The sequence below is a fragment of the Actinia tenebrosa genome, unplaced genomic scaffold (assembly GCF_029948245.1).
Source record: "Actinia tenebrosa isolate PJP-AT-01 unplaced genomic scaffold, QUT_ActTen_1.0 PGA_scaffold12__29_contigs__length_12842862, whole genome shotgun sequence".
Lineage (NCBI taxonomy): Eukaryota > Metazoa > Cnidaria > Anthozoa > Actiniaria > Actiniidae > Actinia > Actinia tenebrosa.
This window is the reverse complement of record NW_028292572.1, coordinates 10,522,430-10,548,649: the sequence shown is the minus strand read 5'-3', so window position 1 is coordinate 10,548,649 and position 26,220 is coordinate 10,522,430. Positions and strand designations below refer to the sequence as shown.

Genomic DNA, 26,220 nt, shown 5'->3' with positions numbered 1-26,220 from the left:
GGAAGTGACGTTTTCCAAAATTTTTATTAATCCCGTAATCAACGCCGCTTCATTCACAAGAAAACCGTTCGAATTAGTTCGAAATACTAACTTGACTGTCTTTTATCTATAATATCTTTAGTCTCCGACCCTGAAATAAAAGTGTCTGTGTAGTTTCTGAAGTTTTTCGGGTACCCTGTGCAGTCCCATGCCAACTCGGACAGCGATAAAATCAAAATGGCGAAAAACAAGGTTGTCAAAACGTGTCCATGAACTGCAGCTTTTAATCTTGGTGTTAGTGGCTAAGCATTCTATTATAATGCCTAACTGGTTGTTCAATCAAGAGGGGATACTTCGAACACCTTCTAGACTAGATGGAATTGATTATTCAACAGAATGTCGGTACCGAAAAGAGGCCACGAGGTTCATCGTTGATTGCGGTAACAAAATGGGACTGTATCCTTGACTAACCCTGATAAACTAAACAATATATACTTCATTTCAGCTTAAAACGACAAAAGCTTTTACTGAAAGACAGAAATACAAATCAGAAGTTTTTAATTTAGGCACAGTTCATACTTTATTAGTCTCCTACCTCAGAGTTATAGAGTAGGAATAGGTATAATTTTAAAATGATCCGCCTTTACCTAATACATTTTGATTGAAAAATTAATTCACACTGATAGTAAGTAGCAATAATTACTAGTTGGGACACTGTTACGATACAATACAATACAATAAGCTTTATTTCAATTCGAATTTTTGATAGCATCATACTACTATATATTTTGCTAAAGCAGTTTTTGCATGACTGAGGGAAACTCACGGCACGAACACGGTCATGACACGGCAAGGCATACGCCAGACCAATCACATTGTACAAGAATTTACTCTTCATCCAATCAAATGTCCGAAGTGCGGCTGGGAACACGGTGTGGACACGGTCACGCCAATGTCACAGCACTGTCCAATCAATCACATTGTGCGGAAAAAAAATCCCCCAACTAAGAGTCTAGACAACATCACGGTCACTACAAAGCACGCATATAGCACCAACTTTTTCATACGAAAACTGCTCTAAGCACTAAAGTGTCGTCCAAGAACTCCTCCTAAACCACTGAACTTATGCAAACAAAAACCACACAGAATTCATGCCTTGGTCCCGAAGATGAACGGCATCTGTTTTTGATTTTAAAATATTGCACTTTTAACAATTGAGAAAATTTTTTTTTTTGTTTTCATTCAGAACAAACGCGTGTCTGCCATGACCAGGCTCCTCACTTCTATGAAAATATAAAGGGAGTCTTCAAAAACCATGAACTGAATTGATTCATTCAATTACACAACTTAGAAAAAAAATATGATTCAAAATTAACTAAATTTGAATTGCTCATTAATTAGATTGTTCATTTTACTTTAAAATGGGCCAAAACATGCCTAAAAATCATCTCTTTTTGATATCGATAAAATCTGAAAGCTATTTCATAAACATACCTGTTCAACAAAGCATGCATGGCCTAAAGGAGACTGACTTTTGATAACAATTTCTCTATTATTGGATTATTGGATTATCTGGAGTTCCTTCAATCCATTTGACACCAGTAAAGATGGATCTTGGCTTCGTCACAAAATTTATGTTATTTAAGGAATTAAATGCTGAAGTTTGAACAAGAAAACACATGACAAACGTCAGACTACCGAGCGACTTGAAATGACTTGCGGCAATCCCTTCAAGTGTCAAACTTTATGTCAAATTCTAGCCAATGAATGCATTTCTTGATAAATTTGACATTTATTAACCTTAACTTAAAAAATCCAAACATGCCAAATTAAAAAACTTAAAAAAATTGTTTCCTCATACATGTATTTCTTAAGCTTTACAAATGTAAGCCAAATTGGCAATTGTCTGCACATAAATTGTAATAATTTTACGCTTGACCTTGAAGCCATGACTGAGTACACACAACAAAACTTCAAAGTTTAAAGCTCACACGCACGACGATTGTAATAACAATGACTTATTTTCTTTCTGTCAGCTGTTAACATATTTCTCAGAATTTAAAAAAGTGAATTTATTCATGGGAAATTAACTAGTATACATGCTAATGTCTCCAAATGACTATACTCTACTAAAAAGGAAGAAAACCATTTAAATTTAAAAAATCAAAAAGTCAAAAGCTTATTTAAAATTCATATAATTTGATGGTTACCATTTAAGTAGTATTGTTGAATGTTTTTGAACTTAACAGTTCATCTTCATTATTTAAAATTACGAAACAAACAGCAATCAGCAGAAAAAATTAGATTCTTAATGGCTAATTTGAACTCATTTAATGGTAATTTATGATAAGAACTAGAATTTCAAAGCTTAGGCCCAACAAAACACCTTAATAAATGTAGACCATATCTATGACCAATCCCTGAGGAATATATCTAGATACGGTGGACCAATTCGATGTGGTGTCACAGATCTTGATCACTAAGATAGCTAGTTAGCAAAGCAATACTATTGACAGATAAGTCATATGCCTTTAATTTGCCAATTTCATGGGGTAGAAAATCAAAAGCCTTAGAAAGATCTAAACCAACAATAGCAGATAATTTCTTATTATCTTATTCAAGTTTGACATCTTCAACAATTTGTAATAAAGTAGACGGGCAGCTATAGGATTTGCGATAGGTGGACAAAAAACCAGATAACTTATTGGTGTGTTGAAAACTACACTGTACAATAATTGAATAAGAAGGAAACTTAAACTTAAAAATATTATTGATAGGGATAACCTAAGATAATTTACAAACTATTCCTCTCATGCAGCTAATGTTAATTTAACTTTTACTGAAGTACATGCTAAAAACTAGCTAAAACGTCTGTCAAAATTATTGTTCATGTATATTTAATGTTTAATGAATAATTTATTATTATTATGACGTATTCCAATATCAATTATGATCTTTAATCAAGCAACCGTAGACGATATGACACCATGGCTACAGGAGCTGTGTATTTTCACAGGTTTTATATGATACAATCCTTCAAAAACTTTTCACGTTGGGTAAGAGAATGAACATGGGCCATGAGGGCGAGAGGAATAATATTGTTTTAGTCAAATCTAACTAGTCGGTCAAATATATAGATGCAAACAAGTCCTGAATTAACCTTAAATTCAATTTTTTGGCTTTTAAAGCAGGCGCTTATTACTACTAGTAGGCTATAACTTATAGCCTACTATTAGGTTATCCAACCAGAACGCAGCATTGATGATAGACTGCTAGTTGGATTTGACTAACTTATGTTAGTTAGTATTAGTTTTTATATTAGTAACATCAACTTTTTGAACAGCTAATATCTAGGCATTTGGGAGGAAATACTCATCCAAAGTATGTACACCACAGATTTTTAATCTAGATGGAGAGTGATACCACCTGCTCTACGTGTGGGACAATCACATGCAGTCACATCTTCCAAAAGCTTGTAGCTGCAGTAGAGCATATAATTACTGCTCACCATTAATTGTTATCAAGACTCCAGTAGAGTCAAAGGCTCAAAGTATGCTTAATAGTTTTACACAGTATATCAAAAGTTTAATTCACTATACAATGTAAGGTAATATCTAGTAGTTTTGTTACGTCCAGCATCATACGTTTGATTGGCTATTGTGCACAGTCCACACTGTATGGTAAGGTGTCGGTAAGTGGTCGGCAAGGTGTTAGTAAGATGTCGGTAAGTGGTTGGTAAAATGTGTATATAGCGCTAATTCCTTTAGTTCAACAGCGCTTTACGAACATTAAAGACTCAAAAAATGTTTTAAGATTTAACGCTATCCTAATGTTATAAGAATATTTCAATTATCTTTTACTAATCTTTTACTTTTAAAAATCTTTTTAATCTTTTACATGGACAAAATATCGGTCGATTGGGCTAAAAGTATGGCCATTGAGACACCAGTAATGATGCATATTTCCCACCAAACTTGCCATAATTTCTTTCATCTAGTGCTTTTATCTAATAATTATCTAATAATAATAATAACTTAATAAATTCTATAGCGCAATTTTCCATGGCGAAATGATCAAATGTGCTTTACAATTGTAAGTGTTAATTAAAAAAAAGAGAGAGAGAAAAAAAAAGATATTTACAATAAATGATAACTTTATTGATATATAGAATGTAAACGAACTGTAAATTGTACAAAAATATGGAATCTAAGAAACTAGATTATAAAACAAGTTATCTAAAAAGTAATAAACTAACAATACATGGCTATTGGTAACAATTATTAATACTAAGCTAATTTAAAATAATGTGTCTTAAGTTTCAATTTAAAAATACCAAGAGACGGTGATGATCTAATATCTAATGCTAATGCATTCCACAGCCTAGGTTTTTTCTTTTTCTTGCTAGAGCAGGTGATTAGATTACATACATTTTCCAAAGAAAGGGACTGGAACTCTGAAAACACCACACCACTGCGAAAATCATCCTCTCTCCTTAGGACGTGGGGCGAGTCATTTTTACCCAACTTAGTGTGGATGTCACTTATTTTACGTACGAAATAAGTACCAATATAATAGCCATGGTTTTTGCATCACACAAGTCAGATAACAGGGTCTGATAACAGACTTTTGGCTGCCCTAAACAGCTTGCCCTGGTGGGAACTGTTATCATTGATAAAGTCACAGTAGTACATTTGTTGAGCTCTATTCATCAGCATAGGAGCATAATTTTTCCTCTGTTTAAATTCTGCAAGGTGTTCAACGGTCTTATTGGCTCGCCACCTACGCTCCGCCCTTCTTCTATTCTTTATTGATGTTTTAATGTCACCGTTCATCCATGGAACCTGAGGTCTGTTGACAGTTTTCTTGGATTGTAAAGGGGCATGAATATCAACCAGAGACGATACTAGTGTCGTATTGTAAGAGTCCACTAGTTTATCCAAAGTATCCAAGCCGGTACTGTTTAGTAGGGGGGAAGCCATAATGTCATCACTAATAGTGCCCACATCAACAGACTTTAACCTTCGGGACACTTGGCTAGTTTGGGTTCCCTGTGAATCAATCCCCTTTAAAACAAAGTACGAATACAATTGTGTTGAGACAAATTCAAATAAAGAAGCGATTTACATCAATTAGCTATAAATTATTATTTTCTGCCCAGCCACCTTTTAATGCAATGTTGATGAAAGCTGAATAATAATGCTTAACGTTATGAGTAATAGTGAACAATCTGCACTGTACAGTAAGAGGTAGGGAAGTAATCGGTAAAGTCAATAAGTCGTTGGTAAATGGTCTGTAAGTTGGCTGTTAGTGATTGGTTAGTGGCCGGTAAGTGGTCAGCATGTGTTTTTTCATTTGAAGGTACTGCAGATGTTCTACATACTTCCTAACCAGATCCTCTGCAACTGCAAATTTCCTTGAGAAGTTCTGATGATGACAATTATAATACTCTATTTTGTAATGGCCCACCCATTTTAGTTGTCAAATTTTATCAACAGCCCATCCCTTTGAAGGAGTTAAAAATTATGTGAGCCACCCCCTGATTTCGCCTCCCCCCCACCTCCCTCTATACTTTATGACAAGTCCCTTAGATCAATTTTTCATCTCAAAGGTAAAAAATATAATAGAGGTTGATGTCACATGCTATGTGATTCCCATGCATTATCTAGCACACCATAAACAAAATTGGAAGATGTGATTTCTTATTTAAAGAGATATTTTCTTCTATTTTACAGGTAACTGGTGCTGCTTGTTTATTTCTTGCTGGAAAAGTAGAAGAAACACCTAAAAAATGTCGTGATATCATCAAAACAGCAAAAACTCTATTAACAGAACAGCAGTTTGAATCATTTGGTGAAGATCCAAAGGTAAGCTAGAACACATGTAATCATGGCTTAAGTCAATGGCCTTGTGTACACCTAATTGAAAAAATGTAGTCGGGTTGGAGAAGGTCATATCATCAAAGCTAAGACTGAAAAGGATTTTGGGTACTCTGAAATGTGTATTATATTTGCATATAGACATGTAAAAATGCACAGTAGAGCAAAGTCGGTCAACCTAGATAAACAACATGCCAAAGCCATGATGCTTAAAATGTGCACAGGAAGGGAAAACTGCAATGCACATGAAATTAGCATAATTGTTTGTCTTCCCATGCTCCCCTTCGGTCTTAGCTTTGATGATATAACCTTTTTTTGAACCCGACAACGTTTTTTCAATTAGGTGTATTGTAGATAAAACAACATGAATGTGTCAATCTATTATGATTATTTACCCATTCTGATTAGTTCAGTTGATTGATTGATTGAGCATGAGTCAATGTGCTTGGAAGTCGTAATTTAAATCCCATGTTAATTAGCATCCATATTTGTTTTAAATAGCAAGACAAAAATCTATGATTGAAGTCGTTTTACTTCGTGATCCTAGGGATGCTTGTGAGAATCCTGATCCTCAATACAAGGCTTAAAATAATGGCTGGTAAGTCACCAGTCATGGTGACTGGCCAAGTAAGTTTTAGCTTGGTCATATCACTTTCTGGCTCAACGTTACTGGTCAAAATTATCGGCAATACAAAGATTTGACCTGATAAGTTCCAATTCTGGGCAGACATGGTCCAATGTCCAGCTGTTATTTTAAGCCCTGCTATATCTGGAGACAAAATACCTTAGGTCTAGGGTAAACATCGAACTTTCCATGCACTGAACCCATTAAAAACAATGGATATCAGGTGATAATGAGGCGGCATTCTTTGATGCAATTAAGTTCGCTGCATGGAAAGTTGGACTTTTGCCCTAGGCCTTACTTTATACACATGAAAAAATTTCTAAAAAACATAATGGTTTTTAGAATGGTAAATACAGTAATTTCCATTCAAAAAACATAAATGGAAAAACAGAATACTTCCCGTTTATGGATTATATAATAAAAAACATTAAGAGAGAATTCTTTTGGTATTCAAGCAGTGAGCGCCAAAAACTATTCTAATGAAGAAAAGCTGTTGAACAAGGCTAAAATCTTATTATTCAGAAAGTTTAACTTGTTTGGAAGTGGAGATGACCAATGAAAGTGGAATCAAAATGTTAACCCAAAGCAAAAATTTTATTCAAAAATGAGGTTTAGGCCTTCATTTGCTTATTTCCTATTTATTTTCTATAAAAAAGCCAGACAAAGCAACATTCTAACACAAATGCAACAAAACATATTGGTACTGTACAATTGAAAATACTGCTTCAAACAGGCATTTTATCATAATACATCAGTTTCTAACTGTTTAAAAAAGGTTTTGAGTGTTAACCCAAAACCAAAATTAGGATCAAAACTCAAACGAACGTCTAGATTTTGACACTTTTTGCAATTATTGCTCATTATTGAAAAACATTTCCTCTTAATGGTTAGTAAGCTGAAACAATGATGTGTTTGACTTATAATACATTAATGTATGGTTCTCCAACTTCTCATAATGGTTTTTCCATGAAAGTACATATAAATGGTTTTTGGATTGGCACTTTGGATTGGCACATTTTATAATTCACTCCTTCATAACAAATAGTTGGCAAATAGTTGAAAACAAGTTTGTTGTAGGATCTTTAACTCTGCTTATAAGCTATTTCCACTAAAACTCATTACATCTGCTCTGAAAGTTGCTCTGAAAGTCATGATCAGTAGACCATCTTTATTTATGCAGTCCAATTGGTCCACAATCTCCAATAGTTGATAAGACATTCAATTAGTGCTGAATATCATGCGAATTATCTCCAGAACAAGCACGGTGACCCCAAATCCAATATCTTTCATCAATGAAAGTATGGAAAAAAGTTTAACGTTGGAACATTTGCCTGCAAACATCCTTAAGAAAGAAAAACAATAGTCTGCTTGGGAATTAGCTTAACATTCACATGTATTGCTTATAATACAACATTGCATTTTCAATTTCCCAATGCTGTGATTTCTTCACATGGTTTACGATTAATTGGAAATTATTAACTATTGTTGCTTTTAGAGCAAAAACATGTATTGCTTATAATACAACATTGCGTTTTCAATTTCCCAATGCTGTGATTTCTTCACATGGTTTACGATTAATTGGAAATTATTAACCATTGTTGCTTTTAGAGCAAAAACCATTATATGTCTTTAGATTCTAAAATGCCGTTGTTGTTAACTTGAAGATCATTAATGTTTTATGTACAATTTCCATGAATGTTATCAAATTAACATCCATGTGTCTCAATAAAACACATTAATTAATTAATTCCTATATATTTTTATGATTTATGTTATAGGAGGAAGTGATGGTTTACGAAAGAGTTTTATTACAGACAATCAAATTTGACTTACAAGTAGACCATCCATATTCCTGTCTTCTCAAGTTTGGAAAAGCACTTAAAGGTGTGATTACAAATAATTTAAAGTCACATGTTGTGATGTCCACTTACATAATACTATACTCAATAGACCCTTTTCCAGTTCCAAATTACTGCTGTGTTTCTTGATTACAGACTCATTTACTCAGGCTTAGCCTCAAATCAGTGTCTAAATATTCACAAATACCAATGGTAAAGTAAAGAATGCACAATAATAATACAAACACTTTAAGACTTAATGGACCTTGACTGGAACACATGAATATTCTTCACAAAATCGAGGCTAAGCCTGAGTAAATGAGTCTGTAATCAAGAAACACAGCAGTTATTTGGAACTAGAAAAGAGTCTATTACCCCTCCAGTATTTTAATTTACCTAATCATCCACATGGAAATCAAAAACTCACATACAAACTTGACCTGCGAAAACCAAAAGACTGTGTTTCATTTAAAAGCAAATCAGCTTTTATGAGAGAAATCTTACCATTGTTTAATAATTGATACCAGGTGATAGGGAAAAATTGAACAAGCTTGTACAGATGGCATGGACCTTTATTAATGATAGGTTAGTTCATACTGAGATGAGTCTCTTAGCCTGCATAGCGGCTCTTGGGGAGGGGGTTTGGTCGGTAGTGAGCATTTTATACTTCTCGTTGATTCATCATGATCACTTGTGCTTAGTTTTGAATGAAGGTACTTGATAGTTTTGTGAGCATTTCTAATTTTCCTGCCACAAGGACGACAGATTCGTTCTGACTTGTTGCTTTTTTCCAAGTCAATACCATACCTATTTCCCTACAAAATGCTTGCGAGAAAATCAAACCTTTTCTCTCCTTCCTCCCTGGTGGTTTAAATAAATTTTCAAACTAACACTTTGTGGTTGATATGAGATCAGCAAGGCAAATTCTGCATTCGTCGTTTAGATTCAACGGTGCTCTGTTTCTTACAACCTTTGTCGGATTAGTAAACAAAATATTTGACAAAATTGTAATCTTCAAGTAAATCGGTGTTTTGATTTTGATTTAGGATATAACAAGCCGACGAACGCACATGTTACAACATGTGAAAGTGACAGAAGTTTGTTTACTTCTGGTGAAATCTGATTGGTGGAAATTGATATGCTAATGACGTGATAAGTAAGCATATACACAAACATATAAAAAACCTAGGGGTTGCAAGCAGGCTCTCCCTTCCGTTCCCTTTTGCTCTGCCCCCTTGTCCCAATCCCCCTCCCAAAGAGCCGCTATGCAGGCTATGAGTGAACTTTCAATAATTATTAAAAAATATAACGTTTTGCATTATATCCTTTATAATCCATGCTCCCTGTGGGCACAAATGACCTTAAATCATGCACAAATGACCTTTAATCGGAGAGATCTTGTACAGAGGAAATTGTTCACCTGGCAACTAACTGTGGTGTCAAACTCTACTTTGACCAAAATTGCAATATCTGGACTCATCACAAGATCTGATGAGATTATTTGGAGAAGAAAAGAAATTCTTAGAAAAAAATCTAGAACTTTACCCTATCTAGAAATGCTTGGGGAACAACTTCAACACAAGTGTATATTTCAAATTGAAACCATGTAATGTGTAATTTAGCATAAGGACTTGCTTTTCTGTCTTTTCTGAAAGAGGGACAGACATGTAACCCTTTAAGCCATTGATACAATTATCTGAACACTGTATTTATGTTACAGTCTGTCAACCACCCTGTGCTTGAGATATAAACCTGAAACCATTGCTGTCGCAATGCTGGCTCTAGCTGCCAAGTTCAACAATTATGACTTGCAGTCTGCTACTGGAGTTCAAGCCAAACACTGGTGGACATCGTTTGCAAAAAGTGTTAATGAAGGAACAGTCTCAGGTAACATTGACCTGCATAGAGCATTGTTGTCATCAATGTCTACACAAAAATTATTTTTGTTATTTGGACTCCCCATAGGGCTCTTCAGGTCAATTTACAAGCAATAATTAAATATTTAATGTATAAGAAAAAACCAAAATTTACAAAAAGTCATAAAAAGTAATTAGAAGTAGTAGTAGGGACCAAATAATAATAATAATAATAATAATAATAATAAATGATAATAATATCCTAACCCATCATGCCTTAACGCGGAAGGAAAAGAAATCCCCATCAAACAAGTTAGCACTGCAATCAAAGAACATAGTGGTTAGTAAATCAGAAACACCATAAAAGAAGAAAAGTGGCAAGGTAAACTAATGAGCCAACGATGGAATGATGATAGTGCTTTGGTTGGCTGAAGAAGTGGAACTCATGCCCCTCGCTTGTCATAGCAGGTATGCATGAACTTTATGAACAACTACTACCAACTAAGTTGTATTATGCCAAGAAGATTGGCTCAGCACCTGAAAATGACCTGAAGTGTAGACTGTGCAGAACTGACCTAGAAAGTGTTCCACACATTATAGCGGGATGTTCCACTTTGGCACAAACTAAGTATGTATGGAGGCATAATTCCGGCTTAATGATACTCTTTTTCGAGCTTCTTAAAGAGTATGGCTTGGTTGATAGTGTACCACCTTGTTGTTCGCTCGTAGTCCCCAAGTCTCTGTACGAAAATGAGGATGATCAAGCTTTTTGGGATGTTCAACACAACAACAAAATAGACGTTTTAGGAGGATATTCAACAGACTTGGAAGAGTGCATGAGCAAGCTCTTGGGAACAAAAAGAGGAAGTGACACACTTATAAAAATGCAGAAAGCTGTCATTTCATCTACACTAAACATTGCACGTACTTTCAAATCACTGCACTGAACATTGAACATTATAATTATATAGATTTATAGTCATTTATTAGGTTGTTATAATTTAGCTTAGACTTAGACTTTAGTACTTTGAGATATAGATCCAAATCTTTTTTTTTTTTTGATAAATACTTGTATTTAATATAATAATTATTCAGATTTTTACCTATAGTTTTTATTAGAATACGTAATTATATAATATTATAAGGAGACAGTACCTACAAAAGAAGTTAAATTAGATTAAAATTAGCTATATAATATTTAATATAATTTTAAGCAAATCACAAATAATTGAAGGATTTAGAACTAATCATTGTTATTTAGATCTTCTAATTCAAATAGATTCATTTAATTTTGCTCACCACTCTAGTTGGGTGTTTTTAGAGATTAGAATGATATTTTTTTCTAAGTTTTGATAACTAGAGTTTAATTCTTTTTAGGATATATAGCTATTGTGATTAGAAACATCACTATTATTATAGACAAGGGTCACTAGTTCATCATATAAAGAAGAATTGTAATTAGAAGCTTTTAAGGGTTAGATTGGCCTTTACGTTATGCTTAGCGCCCTACTGTCCACTTGTATGGTGCATACTCAATTTTAACACTGCTACATAATAATAATAATAATTTTTAGATAAAATTCAGCGATAAAACTTTACTAAAAAACATAATATTACACGACGTTTCGATGTTAACTGAACGTCATTATCAAGTGATAAAAAACTTGAACAAGACAAAAAACACAAGGAACAAAAACCACCAATTGTTAATCAACACTGCAATGTTTATCATCATAAATGTGATCTGTGCGATGCAGATTACATTGGCTACACGACGTGACATCTACACCTACGCATCGATGAACATAAACTAAAGACATCATCAATCGGTAAACATTCAAGAGAAAAACAATGGAACCTTTTCCTTAATAAGTCAAGAACATTTTAACATTTTAAAGAAATGCTCATCAAAATGGGACTGTTTAATTAATGAAATGTTATTTATTAACAAACTGAAACCCAGTTTAAATATTCAATGTGACTATTTGGGCTAAAGTATTTTATTAGTGTTTTTATTTCTTTTTTCTTTTTTTTCTTTTTTTCTTTTTTTTTATTCTCTCATTGTTCATCATTTTATTGTACAATATTTAAATTAAATAGTTTTTCATTTTCGCACCTTTTTATGCCAATTATTATTCATGTATATAAGTTAACGTTTTTTAGTTTTTTATGTACTGTTTAAAAAACGAGCAGGAAGGTTTTATCGGGTATAAAACACGAGGCCCAGCCGAGTGGTTTTAGACTCAATAAGACACAATCTGCGAGTTTATTAAATGGCTTAGAAAACTCATGATGTATGTTCTCATATGGTACAGAATTCTTTACCAAATGAACCAAGCTTGATAGAGAAAATCCAAGTTAAATGCAAATGAAGACAAATCTATATCAGATATAAAATCACCTTCATGGTCATGATTTCTATTGTGTTTTCTTCATGAATTATTAATGAGTTTTCTAACACTTGATAATGATGTTCAGTTAACATCAAAACGTCGTGTAATATAATAATTATGTTTTTTAGTAAAGTTTTATCGCTGAATTTTATCTAAAAATGTTACAAGAAACCACTTCTTATCAATAATAATAATAATGATAATAACAACAATAATAATAATAATAACAATAATAATGTGAATATAAAAGAATAATGATTTTAAAATGCTAAAAGAATAAATGCTAAATAAATTTCAAGTTTAAAATAAGCACAGATATATATCGGTCTTATATTTACATATACATATTAAAAGATAAAACTATAAAGCCTATTTTATAAAAAATTGGTTATGCGGGTGGTAGCTTAATCGAGCGAGAAGTCCACGTTCACCACGTTTGTAGTGTCAAGTGTTCTTCTAATAGATCATGATCCTCTCGGGCAGGGCAGAGCAGAACAAACGAGTGCAAATGACACTTTGGCTCTAACCCATGACATGGTGCTTGATAGCTCTTTCCCTTCTTAATCGATAAGGGCCCAACTAAGTGTTTGTGGTAAATCTTGCATTCTGTGCTCATTCCACCTGTTGTACTATATACTAATGGCGTAAATGTTCCTTGTTCCTGACCCTGTTGGCATATTGGCATTTCTTTTCACCCTCATGTTGAATGTACACTTGCTCAGGAGTCTGCTCACGGTATGAGTCTGCATTTGGGTGGCATACCTGGACAGCAAAGAATGCAGCTCTCTGTTGCTCCCAGAAACCTTGGGCATGGATGTTGGGACAAGAATCAGGGGCGCTATTCATTCCCCTGTTGAGAGTCTCTCTGGTTATCTGCTGAAGAACTGGCTCCACCTCAACGTCACTACATACATTGCTCAGCATTACAGCTTCAAGATCTCGTAGCTCGTTGTGGTGTTGTATCACAAAACCATCGTTCCTGCAAATCAAAGCATGGTTAACGTCAAAGATATCTCCGCACACACAAGTTTTTGGAGTTTTTTCACATAAGTCCGAGATTTCCCAATTATATCTTATCTTCATTGCGTCTAAATTCTCGCTTGTTTAGATCGTATCCCAACTCTTTTATGGGTATTACAGCTAGCCAGCTTAAAGGACCTTTTTCTGATGCCAGCTCTACGGCTCTCAGAGATCATGGGATTAGATTGTTCTTAACCATCTCTTGCATCACCTTTTGGAGCTAGTTTTTCTTAGCTCCTACCTGTAATCTTGCCGAGTGCATATCTGCCGCATTTGTAGTAATAACTTGGTGATGGTAGTAAGTAGGTGATGGTAGTAACTAGGTGATGGTAGTAACTAGGTGATGGTAGTAACTAGGTGATAGTAGTAACTTGGTGATGGTAGTTACTAGGTGATGATAGTAACTAAGGCGATAGTAGTAACTTGGTGATCTGTGATGGTGGGAATCAGGATTTCAGTTATCACACACTCAAGTGGTTGAAGTAGGTCAGTGAAAGTGGCATAGCACGCCTTAGGGTTGGGATGTGGCAAACTCTGCAAGGTTGCTAACTTGACGAACCCAGTCCTCCACCTTCTCTCCAATATATTCCTCTAGGAATGACCTGGATCCGATGACTGCTCCAAGGTGCTCGTAGCCTTCAGATGTAATGATGTTTGCAGTATCGGCAAACACCTTTCTTGCGGCATCTTCTTCCTCCGGCTTGGTTGTTAACCAACACTTCTTTGCATTCGAGAAGTATCCTAATGGTGGTCCTTTTTAGAAAGATCGACCCACCACTTTTTGACTTCATCTAGCGAGCCACTTCAGGTTGCGTCAGCAGCGAACCAGCACTGTTTGGTTACTCTTGTCAGTTGTAATCGGGTTATAAGCGGCTAAAAACTAATGGCATACAGGCTCATAGCAAGGGGATCACCCTGCATGGTGCCTTCTTTAGATCTAATTCTTGCCCACTGAGAACAAAGAGCTGCGCGGGCTGTGTGTAAGTATTGACTGCATATGTTGCTATGGTCAGGCACAGCACCCTGTGTGGTGTAGGGGTACTGATCTGTTCAGATCTATTAAAGGCATTAGAACAGCATCTGTATCGTCTTCAAAGATGAGGCGCTTTGCATGAATCGCAGCCTTGTTTCCACTTTTCAGCCCAGTGCATACTTGAAGAGAGCCACTTGCATCGATGACATCAGATTTGTTTACTCTGGTCACACACTTCCCGATAATCCTACAAAGGACTTTGCCAATTCTGATTGGTCAAACTGCGCCCTATCCTTTGTCGCGCGAAATCAATCTGTTAGATAGTAATGCTTCAATGCTGATGGGATCTATGTACTCAGTACATAATCTTCTTGCCATTAATGTCATCACTTGAAGGAAAAACCCCTCCACCATTTTTGTCACTGAGGTATCGTGGGGCGAAGTTTGAATGTTTAATGATTCTTAATTTTGGCTTTGTTGACTGTTTGAATTACAATTTTCATCAATGGTTTTGCTTGAAATAATATCATCTACAGTATTATTCGAGATAGTAGACTGGTCCACTACATCAGTGTTCAAACCATTCCCATGTACATTACTCGCTGAATTACTAGCATGGATTTCAATAATAATAATAATGATAATATTTATGTAAATATTCAAGAGTTAATAAGGATTAATAAGAAGATAAACTGAAGAGAAAGGAGGATTATAGTCCATAGGGCAGCCTTTGAGACTATGAATAGGGTCAACGACAGAAAGATGATTGCTTACTCTCCTTACTTACTATTATACCAGTAAGAGGGGTCATTCAAAGAGAATTGTGAGATAATCTTCCCTAAAGAAATCACATAAAATCGTGTCAGTAAAGGTATTTCTTTATTATTTTCTTTGTGCAAACAGAAATTATTGACATGATGTTGGTGCTTTATGGTGGTAAGAAGAAAGAAAAAGAAAAAGAAAGGATATTAGAAGATACAAGTGCTTGTTCATCTGCAGCTTCTAGTCCTTCTGTTACTTACAGCCCTCCAATCAAGAAAAGAGTGAGTTGGTTGAGACTGTTATCCTTGACAGCTTATGTCTTTCCATTTTTATCTGTGAATGGCAGTAATGGTTTTAAATCAGTAGAGGCACAAAAAATGTGCATTAAAAAAACATGTTTAGATTTTTTTTATGCTATCTGATGAAATTTTTATTGTTGGATGTTGCAGAAACCAATGCCGTCGTCAGAAACAAAACAAAATAATTCATCAGGTTTGTTTAACCAAAACTTTTGAGGCTTGTCCAAAATAGATGAACTGATACGGATGGTAAAAGCTGGTTTACCATCGGTACAGTTGGTGAAAGTAATTAACATGCAAAATGTGTGCATATCATTAACTTGTTTAATGTGTGTATACTAAATATTTACATGACGTGGTTATGAATGACGTCCTCATATGTAATCATTTAGAATATTAAATAAAAAAGGACTTAGAAAAAAAAAAAAATTAGAACCCTCCCATCACCAAATGCATTACTAATGGTATATTTGGGTTTTCATGGCAAGCCATGAATAAATAATCACCAAACGTACCAACTGTACCAATGGTAATACATTTGGTGAGGGGGCCCTGTCTTTGTGTCTCATTACATATGCACACTTTACCACAGGTAACCCAATGCTAAAGTGGCCTACGAAGACAGGGCCCCCTAACCAAATGTATTACCATTGGTACAGTTGGTACGTTTGGTGAAAAATAGAATTGGTTACCCTGTGGTAAAGTGTGCATACGTAATGAGACACAAAGAAAAGGCCCCCTAACCAAATGTATTACCATTGGTACAATTGGTATGTTTGGTGAAAAATAGAATTGGTTACCCTGTGGTAAAGTGTGCATACGTAATGAGAGACAAAGACAGGGCCCCCTCACCAAACGTATTACCTTTGGTACAGTTGGTACGTTTGGTGAAAAAATAGAATTGGTTACCCTGTGGTAAAGTGTGCATATATAATGAGACACAAAGACCGGGCCCCTTCACCAAATGTATTACCATTGGTACAGTTGGTACGTTTGGTGAAAAATAGAATTGGTCACCCTGTGGTAAAGTGTGCATACGTTATGAGACACAAAGACAGGGCCCCCTCACCAAATGTATTACCATTCAATTTGGTACAGTTGGTATGTTTGGTGAAAAATAGAATTGGTTACCCTGTGGTAAAGTGTGCATATGTTATTGGGAAACATTTTGAAAAATTTTCAGTGGATTAGATGGTCTTTTTTTTCTTGTTAGAATCAAAACAAGCTCCTCTCCCATCAGCATTGCCACCATCAATAACACAGCAATCAAGTCAGTCATCAACCCAATTACAAGTTGAAAACATTAGTCCAGCTCCTCCAACTACAACTAAAACTCCAGCCACAACATTAACTACTGAACCTTCCAGGCCCACACAGTCAGTAGACACATCTTTCAATAATTCTTCAAGCAGTTCAGTTCCCAAACTTCCAAATGTCACTCAAGCAAGTGTTGTCACTGTTACCCAATACACCAACTCTGGTGCGACATATGGAAGCACATTATCATCATCTGGTGTTCCCTTAGTAACTGTTGGTTCATACATGACAAACCTACATTATCCAGCAGCACAGGGTTTGCACATGGGAACAATATATACAGGTCAGGCTTATCCAACACAAGGACTTACCCAGCCAATACAGTACCAACAAAGTCAGCTACAACCACAGCCTACAGGTTTCTCTGCTCCTCCTCTTCAGCCAGGGGGTACTATGTATGGAATTCCCCCCAGGAGTCTAGGCAGCCTGCAGAATCCTCAAAACTTGGGAATGGGCCAGTCACCCATGAGAGCGCCTTTGCCACCCATGCCACCAAATATGCAACCTGTACAACACCCTCAAGGAAGGGCTGATTTTCCTTGGCCACAGCAGTTTGGAGCCCCACCTTCACAGAACCAAGGAATGAGAGGAGGATGGATGCCCAGATAACCTCATTGATAACATCTTGGTTTACAAGAAGATTAAACTTGAGTTTGGTTTTTGGCACTTGCTTGCAGTTGTAAAGGTATCTGCAACTATGACATACCTTCAAATAACAAGGACATTAAGTAGAAAAGAAAAAGTAGGAACATACTGTAATGCAATGGATAACTAATTTTCAACATAAATGCAAGGACATTTATTAAAAGGTTGAGGTCAAATGAATAAGTACTAAAGATGTAAGTACAAAAATTAGGTATTTAAAATCCCTTGTACAGTATGCTGTCAAAGTGAAGATTAAAAGAAAAGATCAAGCATTAAGAAGAAGAAACTGAAAGGTAAATCATTTGGACATAATAAAGTTTCTTATTGATCTGCATTGGACTACAAACTGTATGGTAAGTAGGGGACTATAACCAACAAACCCTACTCATTTTTGATGTGATTCCACACCACCCCAAATTAAGTTAAGAGCCAAGTGCAATCATAGTCCAATATTGTAATGGCCGCTATGTTGGGTTACATAACCAAAACATAATGAGAAATGTTTGCTTTCACATTAAAAACAGTCCTGATAAATATTTACAACTACTTTATTCTCACCTTTGAACATATAATTTATTTCATGTGAATGTAAAAGTTGTATTAGCAAAACTCTTGTATTGCCTTTTTTGTATCAAATTATCATAACTTTATGAGTATGTTTTAAAATGTTCTTTTTAGTTAAAAATAGATTCTTAAGTCTTATCTTTAATATTTGCATGACAAATTATTACTGGTATTTGCATGGATAATTTTTTAACTGAGTTGTAGAGGGCTGTCACTTAATCTATTAAACAGTACTAAATTAGTGCAATATCTATGAATTTCTATAGTTCTATTGCTTCACCAGTACTTACCTTTAGTACTTATTAGTGCTAGCTGTCTAGTACTTCCTGTTTCACAGATATAGTGTTTGCACATCTCTAATCGCAAAAAAAGGTTAACATTGCATAGTTTTTTTGAAAATGTTTAAAATTTGTTGCATTTGAAGAAGGGAGTACTGAATTTCGTGAACCAGTCCAAGCTCTTCATCCATTATGTCAAAAGAATTAAAAAAAAAAGAAATTGAAGTAGTAATCAAAGGGGGTTATTTAAAATCATACTATACAGTCATATACTAGTTTTTTTGGTGTTGGTGTTGGTGGCTGGTAGAGAACTTGTGCATGCATAAATATAACAACTCATTTGGCCAGTTAGAGCTCATAAATATAGGAAAAATCACAAAGCACTCATTTTACTAGTGGCAGCAAAACTATGAAATGATAATAACAGTTAACATAGTAGTCTATTGTAAAAAGAGCCATGCATGGTCAAGGTGTTATACGGTTAGGGGGCACAAGCTATATTCATGGTTTGTTTTATATGATTTACTTTGTACATGACTTAATTTCATATTTAATCACAAAAGGTCTTCCAAGATTTCATCTTCATCTTCTTTTTCTTCATGACCATTACTGACTTTTTTGGGTCCAGAATGATTATTCGATAATTTTCTCCAAACAATCTGAAGTTAAAACAGACATATTAATAACTGTAAATGAAAAAATAGGCAGTTATGAATAATATTTTAATAAATGCATGCAATGAATGAATGAAAAATAAATAGTTGAGAATAGTTGAATAATGAATAGTTGAATAATGAATAGATCATGGCTCAAATAAATGGATAGACAATGGCTTAATGAGGGAGAAGTAAATAAATGAGATAGTATAATGGGTGTATACAGCTAGTTCTTCAGAAAAATAATGCTATATTATGCATCCTAGACACATCCAATAAAATTGACAAATTTGACAACTTATTAAGTGCCCTGTTCAATTCTAGACACATTAATAAATACAAAAATGAAATTATGTAGTTTTTCTTCAATACTTTTGATGCTATTTCCTTGCAAAGTGGCAAGGCAGAGTGTTCATACTACATCAAAAAGGAATAATTCTAACACTTACATTGCACATTTCTTTTAAAACGGCTACTTCATTTTCACCTAAGTTTTCACCATCCTTTTGAGCAGGTTCTTTGGCGTTGTGATCCAGCTTTTCATGGATTTCTAAAACTTTCATTGCTTGTTCTATTTCCTCTGGAGTCATTTTTGTGTTATCAGGGAATGGTAATACACCCTACCAAATATAAATCATATATATTGAATAATTTATATTAGTATATATATATATATACATATGTTATTTTCCTGCCAGGAGGTCTGGATATGGAAAAATTGGTCTGAGGTCTTGAATATACAGCCCAAGGCAGATAATATACAAGGATAGATGTTGTATCAGCAGCAGAAATAGATAGAGAATCAAAAGTAAGTGAATATTAAAAATTACAGGCTTATAATGGAATAACCAAGAATATAAATGACCTCTCCTGTAGTCTACCCCTGTGGCTTAGATAGGTGAAATCCCATCCTAAGACTGTAAAGCACTTATTCTCTACAAATGTTTTTTAATAGATTTACGAAAATTATTAGCTTGTGCTGTTTTATAAAATGTACCTTTTTTGGCAGAGGTTTTAGTCCATTTCTTAAAATTCCTGGATGGGTGTTGTCTGTAAATTAAAATGTAAATATTACTAATAACCTATAATTAATATTTTAACCTTGAAATACACTGTATCAAAATACCAACTTGAATAAAGATTCTTAAGCCAGGACTGACTAGCCTCACATACATGTGAAAACTCTTTTATGTTTCTGCTTCAACCTGAGGCAAGTCAAAACCTTCTAGTCAGTCTAGAGCAACAGTTTATCAAATTAGTGACTTGCCATAATTTGTTAATTTGATTAGGTGTAAGTTTTACTTTTCAATATACCAGCTAAAATGTGTAGGGACAGCAGCTAAGTCCAAGAATTACCTACTTGACATATATTTAATACCAGTATATTAAGGGTACAGGGCTCATATACACAGGCACCCATGATTTGCCAATAAGGAATACAGTAAGCTGTGCCAAAAACAACAGGTCAGGGTTGGTAACAACCCTGCTTCCCCACCATCACTTCCTTTTGTTGAGGACATTCTCTTTTCCAGATCCTACTCATTAGCCAAATAGTAGGCTCTGTGAAACCTTATTGACCAGAAGCCAGAAAGATAGATCCAGCAGATAAATCCTTCTTGATGCTGTTATCCAATAAATTTATCCACTGGATAAGATTTATCTGTTGGATAGCGCTATCCAGGCTTTGCACAACTAGGCCCAGGTCATCAAAGGACACGCCCTATCTCAGGATCGCTGACGCCGCTCAACCTTTCCAACATACTTTTTACATTTTCTATTTGCAAAAGTTTATATGTTCAAATATGGAAATAGGATTTGATTAAAGATTCGAAGATATATGACCATTCTTATCGATTTGTCTTGCTTGGTTTCCGTTGGTATGTTAGTTTATCCTGTTGACCAATCAGAGTTCGTTGCTACATTATTTTTAACAGCCAATTAAATTCCATAGAATTTCAGTGTTCCAGAGCCTCCAATTTTTGGCTATGAGGAGTCTCTGGGTTTGAGAATGTTTTAAGGAGAATTTTTTTGGTAGACTGATTAAAAACCAAACATCTACCAAAGCAAAATATTTCATTTCTGACACAGCTAAATTTTTAGACTGGGTTGTATGTGGCTGAATTTGATCCCTGCACTTTCAAAATTGCTCTGCTTTGTCTACAGATAGATATTGTTAATAACATATTTAGTCCTTAGTCATTACCCTTATATCCATTTGTTTTTGCTGATCTTGAGAAACTATCTGCGCTATCAGTATCCTGCAAGGTTCCAAAGGCTATTATGAAAGATAATTTATTCAGACTATTTAAAGAGGATGTACACTTAATAGTGTAAATACACTAACAAACTTGTGGTCCTCTAAGTTATAATATAAATAGATACTATAAAAACACATAAATACGAATGCTAGTACTAATAAAACTGTAAAATAAAAAGCTAAAATATATATAAACATAAACACTTATAATAAATTAGAATAAACAATGGATTAACTATGAATTAAAATGTGATAATAATAATTTCTTAAATACATTATTCTTAAAACTCTTAAAGTGCTTGTAAGCACAATATTTACACAATATTTTCAGAATTGATTCTTTAGATAGTGAAGATATAGAAATATAGATAAGTTATAGTGCTTGGGAATGAGGTTATTCCGGGCGAAAGCCCTTGGAATTAAATTCGGAAAAATTAATTTCCGATCTTGCTGGGAATCGAACCCACGACCTTCGGAATTGTACTACCGATGCTCTACCAGCTGAGCTAGAGGTCAGACTGAGAGCAGGCCGGGGTGAAATAGATGTTAGGTAGCGGTAATTATGATGCAAAGATGAAAATATGTGGACCGCATGGCACTAATGAAATACATGAAGATATAGAAATATAGATAAGTTATAGTGCTTGGGAACGAGGTTATTCCGGGCGAAAGCCCTTGGAATTAAATTCGGAAAAATTAAACTTCAAAAAATTAAATTTCTTTAGATAGTGGATAGGTGATTGTGAAAATATTTCGTCACTTGAATGTCGGGTCTTTAAGATACCAAAGTTTATATTCCCAATATGTTGCAGGGCTGTAACCAGGGGGGAGCACAGGGTGCACGTGCACCCCCCCATAAAAGCTTAAGGTCCGCTCATCCATTTTTTTTTCTTTTTCTTCTGCTTTCTTTTGGTTACCTTTTCTTTTCTTTTTGGTTCTGCAAATTATTGCCTGTGCACCTCCCTGCAAGATCCCTAGTTATGCCACTGAGTAGGTAATAAACGATCATTGGTCGATATTATTCAATGTGCACCCTTTCTGTAAAAGTTCTGGTTACGGCCCTGGGTTAATGACTATGAGATAACATAAGGGATCATTATTTAATATACAACACTGCACTTGTTCTGGAATACAGTATCTTAAAGGCATCACCCTTTTACTCGTGACTCACATAAAGGTTCTTATAAATTTGTTTTCAAAAAATGTCCAGCATTCAAAAGCATTAAAAGTTGCCACAAAACTACTCAAATCCCTTACGTTACGTCATAGTCATTAACATATTGGAAATATAAACCTTCGTATCTCAAAGACCCAACATTCAAATGATAAATTATTTTCACAATCAACTATTCACTTTTTTAAAGAATCAATTCTGAAAATATCTTGTGTAAAGACTTATAAGCACTTTAATTGTAGCTTTCTTTTTTAAATCTGGTGCAATTCATTCCATTAATTAATTGCAGAGACTATAAACAATGTGTAATGTCTTGACATTAATGAATTTAAAAGTAACTTACTGTATCAATCTCCTCTGGAAAAGTGAATGAAACTCTCTTTTTCTGTCCTCTGCCATACATGTATGTTGTATCTTGTGGCTAATACATAATGAAAAAAAAGTAAGTTGATATCAGAGGGTTTTATAAAAACTATGAAAAATGAGTGAAAGACTGAGAAAAAACTCTTGAAATGATCAAATAAAGATTTTAAAAATATATTTACATGGGAGAGAAGATGTCTAAATTATAACTTTGGTAGAGTTATGTTGTCATAATCACTGTAGAGTTATAAGCATTTTGAAATGTACCAAAAACTTAGCTGGTAGGCCCTTGGTTGTTGTTCCCATACAAATATTTCTGATTTCAAATTTTTAAACGTTAATACATGTGAGCTAATAGCATGCTCACCATGATACATGAAGATATTTTATTGTTTTTCATTGGGGGAGGGTTTGGGTTTCATAGTGTAGGGTCATCAGTAAAAATTTAAACTTTTTTGGAGGGCCAAACCTTTTTATTTTGACAAAAGGTAGTTCCTGGTTGACCTTGTTTTCTGATGACCCTCTTCTATGAAGCTCCAGACCTTTCCCCAACAAAATACATAACTAAGTACGTTCACTTTAAGAAGGCATTTTTTATCTTTCAGAAAACTACCCAAATAAGCATTATGTGCATGCATTAATTTATGATCTAAATCAAACACAAAGGTACAGTAGGAGAACAGCATTTCAAATATATCTTGTACAGATTTAAAATGCCAATTCATGCATGCAGTTCTGATCTGCATTCTGTCAATATGACTTTTGATTCCATGTTCAAGGTTTGAGTCAGAAAACAAGTGGTTCAAAATCACAAGTTTAAATACCATTGCTATGTCTGGTCGAGGGTCAAAGATTGGGGGTCCTATGTCTGAGTTTGAACAACTCTTCCTTGGATACTGTGATATTCTCTTAATTGTTTGAACAAAGGATTCATGTAACAACAGAAAAATGGCAAAGAAATGTCATTTTGAGTTGAAATGAAAAAGAAATGTCTCTCATAGAAGCTGTCAAGGCCAGAAGGGTGTAGTGTTAGATATGAAAGATTAGCACAAACTAATACAAGACTAGATATAAGTATGATGACTGTATAATCGTTCCCTGTAGAGCTGGCAAGGTATTTCACATCTCGGTGATATTATCTTAAGACATTCAGCAAGGAATATTCGATGACCTTATAATCTTATAAGACCTTGATCCCGCCGTTTTTCACAGCGTTTGTAATGTTAAAACATGTAAAATTTTGGTTCACGCTAAAAGAGGGGCTAGAGGGCTATTCTTAGGCTAAAGACCATATACAAAGGGCAAAGGAAAACACTCCATGTAGGGGTTAAATAATCAACCCTGTCTTAAGATATAGGACTATTCAAACAAAAGGATATGTTTGATAATAACCATAAAACAAAAGTGTCTACTACTCGCTTGTTATCGCTTACATCACACTACGATGGTCCTTTTTTATCGCGGTATAAAGAGGAAAACACTCATCTCAAGATGTCACAAGACACTAGAGGTTATCTCCTACACATTAAACTTCAACATGAAGTAAAAAATTAAAACCAGAAATATCGGTTGGACGCATCTTTTTATTGCTCCATTGTTAGAAAGCAATTAAAGATTGTACTGCCAAAAACGCGTAAAATGAATAGCTTTGCGAAGGGCCCACAAAACCACGACGTCTTAGTGATTATGATTCTCCTGAAAAATTGGGAAACAGACAATGGAAATCTGACATAAAGACAATTTTAGATTTGCAGATGCATTAAAAGCTTGTTTTCCCGCCTTCATCAAAAAACACGCGTACTTGATTCTATAGCATTTCTGAAATCCTAATGAACAAAGACAAAATATTGAACTCACTTGAGGTAAGGAGTTTCTTCTTTCTGTACCTATAGTGCTCAATCTTGCTTCAAGTTTTTCGGAGTATCCAACACCTTTTTCTACAAAGAGAGATAAATATTGGGTTCAAAGGAGTATGAATTGCCATTAATCAAAGGAATAGATCTCGTTAATTATTTTAATGTAACGGGGGAAACGTATTCCAAGATACAAGGCTTTGGTTGATTGTATTGTGTATATTAAAATTTCAGACATAAAATTGCAACAATTTTGTTATGTCTTAAAGGGCGGAAAAAATACATAGGTAAATGTAAATGAAATAGAAACTAGGACTAGAAATGTGAAGAAATTTAGTGTTTGCCGCAATATGAGAAAAACGATGCATAGCTATTACAAATTTCTGTGTCGTCTCATACAGTATGAGTCATTAACATATCCATTGATATTCTGACAGTTTAGTGGGTTCTATTTCACTGGTTCCTTTTGAGTGCGGTTTAAATTGCAATTCAAGATCCCACAAACCCTGTGAAATACCTTTTAAAATATCTCTGGAGCCTCTCCCAATTGAAGAACTTGTTGTCTCCGTTGCCATAGATTGAAGGCACTTAACACAAATTCTATTCCGAGTTAAATTTTCTCGTTGCTGATCGAGATATAAGCATAATTCTTTGAGTTCGTTGTTATCCGACGATAGTTCGTTTCGTCGAATTTCCAAGGCATGCAATTTATCTTGATAGTCCGATACTTCATTTCTCATAGCTGTAGCCGTATATCGACCAAACCTCTGCCATTCTCGGGCAAGTTTTCGACATTTATGTCTATCATCGTCCAAATAACAACACAAATCTCGCAGTTCTTGCATATCCGCTTGCAGTTTGTGGTTTACTTCCTTTAATAAACGGATTTCTTCGAGATGAACGTGCATTCTCCGATTAAATTCTTTGATTAAATTGCCATGATCTTTGATGATATTTATTTTTTCCTCCTCTGCTTGACGCAGTTTCTGCAATACTTGTTCATGTTCCTCCATTGATACGGTAGCTTTCTCATCTGTGTCACTCCGTGACGCGTTTACGTTCTTAACACTCATTTTCCCTGTTCCAAAAACCTTAAATTTGGTTCATAAAAAGATAAACATAGTCTAGGACAACGTGATACATTTTGGTGTCGAAACTATTATGTAAAACATCTGTTTTTTAAATGTAAACCGAAGGTACGCACCATTTTACGCCAAGAGTTCACACGATAAATCGATATATGTGCGGCAAAATAGAACATGATGTTCGTCATCCAATGACAAAACGAGTCGGTCTCTCAACCAATATATCAACCAATCACCGTGCGACAAAGACACTAGCGAAATGATTATGACAAGTTGAGTAAATAAACTACCTTTCTGTTTGGGTGACTGGATATTTGGCATTTTTACTTGTGGAAATATTCCACTAACAATAAGAAATAAAGATTTGACTCAAACATGAAATCAGAGAGTATTTTAAATTATCTCTT

At 34.7% G+C, this 26,220-nt stretch overlaps 2 protein-coding genes across 2 annotated transcripts; one reads left to right on the top strand and one right to left on the bottom strand.

The window, feature by feature from the left end:
- The first annotated feature begins 195 nt into the window (after window positions 1-195).
- Window positions 196-18,119, top strand: LOC116295936 (uncharacterized). The gene is made up of 9 exons (XM_031703897.2): window positions 196-435; window positions 2,954-3,035; window positions 5,712-5,843; window positions 8,259-8,364; window positions 8,846-8,903; window positions 10,039-10,205; window positions 15,464-15,603; window positions 15,772-15,814; window positions 16,835-18,119. The coding sequence occupies exons 1-9, from the start codon at window positions 299-301 to the stop codon at window positions 17,545-17,547; spliced, it is 1,578 nt and encodes a 525-aa protein (XP_031559757.1). The 5' UTR covers window positions 196-298; the 3' UTR covers window positions 17,548-18,119.
- A 645-nt stretch (window positions 18,120-18,764) lies between these two features.
- LOC116295957 (coiled-coil domain-containing protein 85C) lies at window positions 18,765-25,967 on the bottom strand. The gene is made up of 7 exons (XM_031703919.2): window positions 25,246-25,967; window positions 24,733-24,812; window positions 22,856-22,933; window positions 21,285-21,339; window positions 20,079-20,131; window positions 19,531-19,701; window positions 18,765-19,084 (listed from the first exon to the last, which is right to left on the bottom strand). The coding sequence occupies exons 1-7, from the start codon at window positions 25,799-25,801 to the stop codon at window positions 18,980-18,982; spliced, it is 1,098 nt and encodes a 365-aa protein (XP_031559779.1). The 5' UTR covers window positions 25,802-25,967; the 3' UTR covers window positions 18,765-18,979.
- Between the last annotated feature and the right edge of the window lie 253 nt (window positions 25,968-26,220).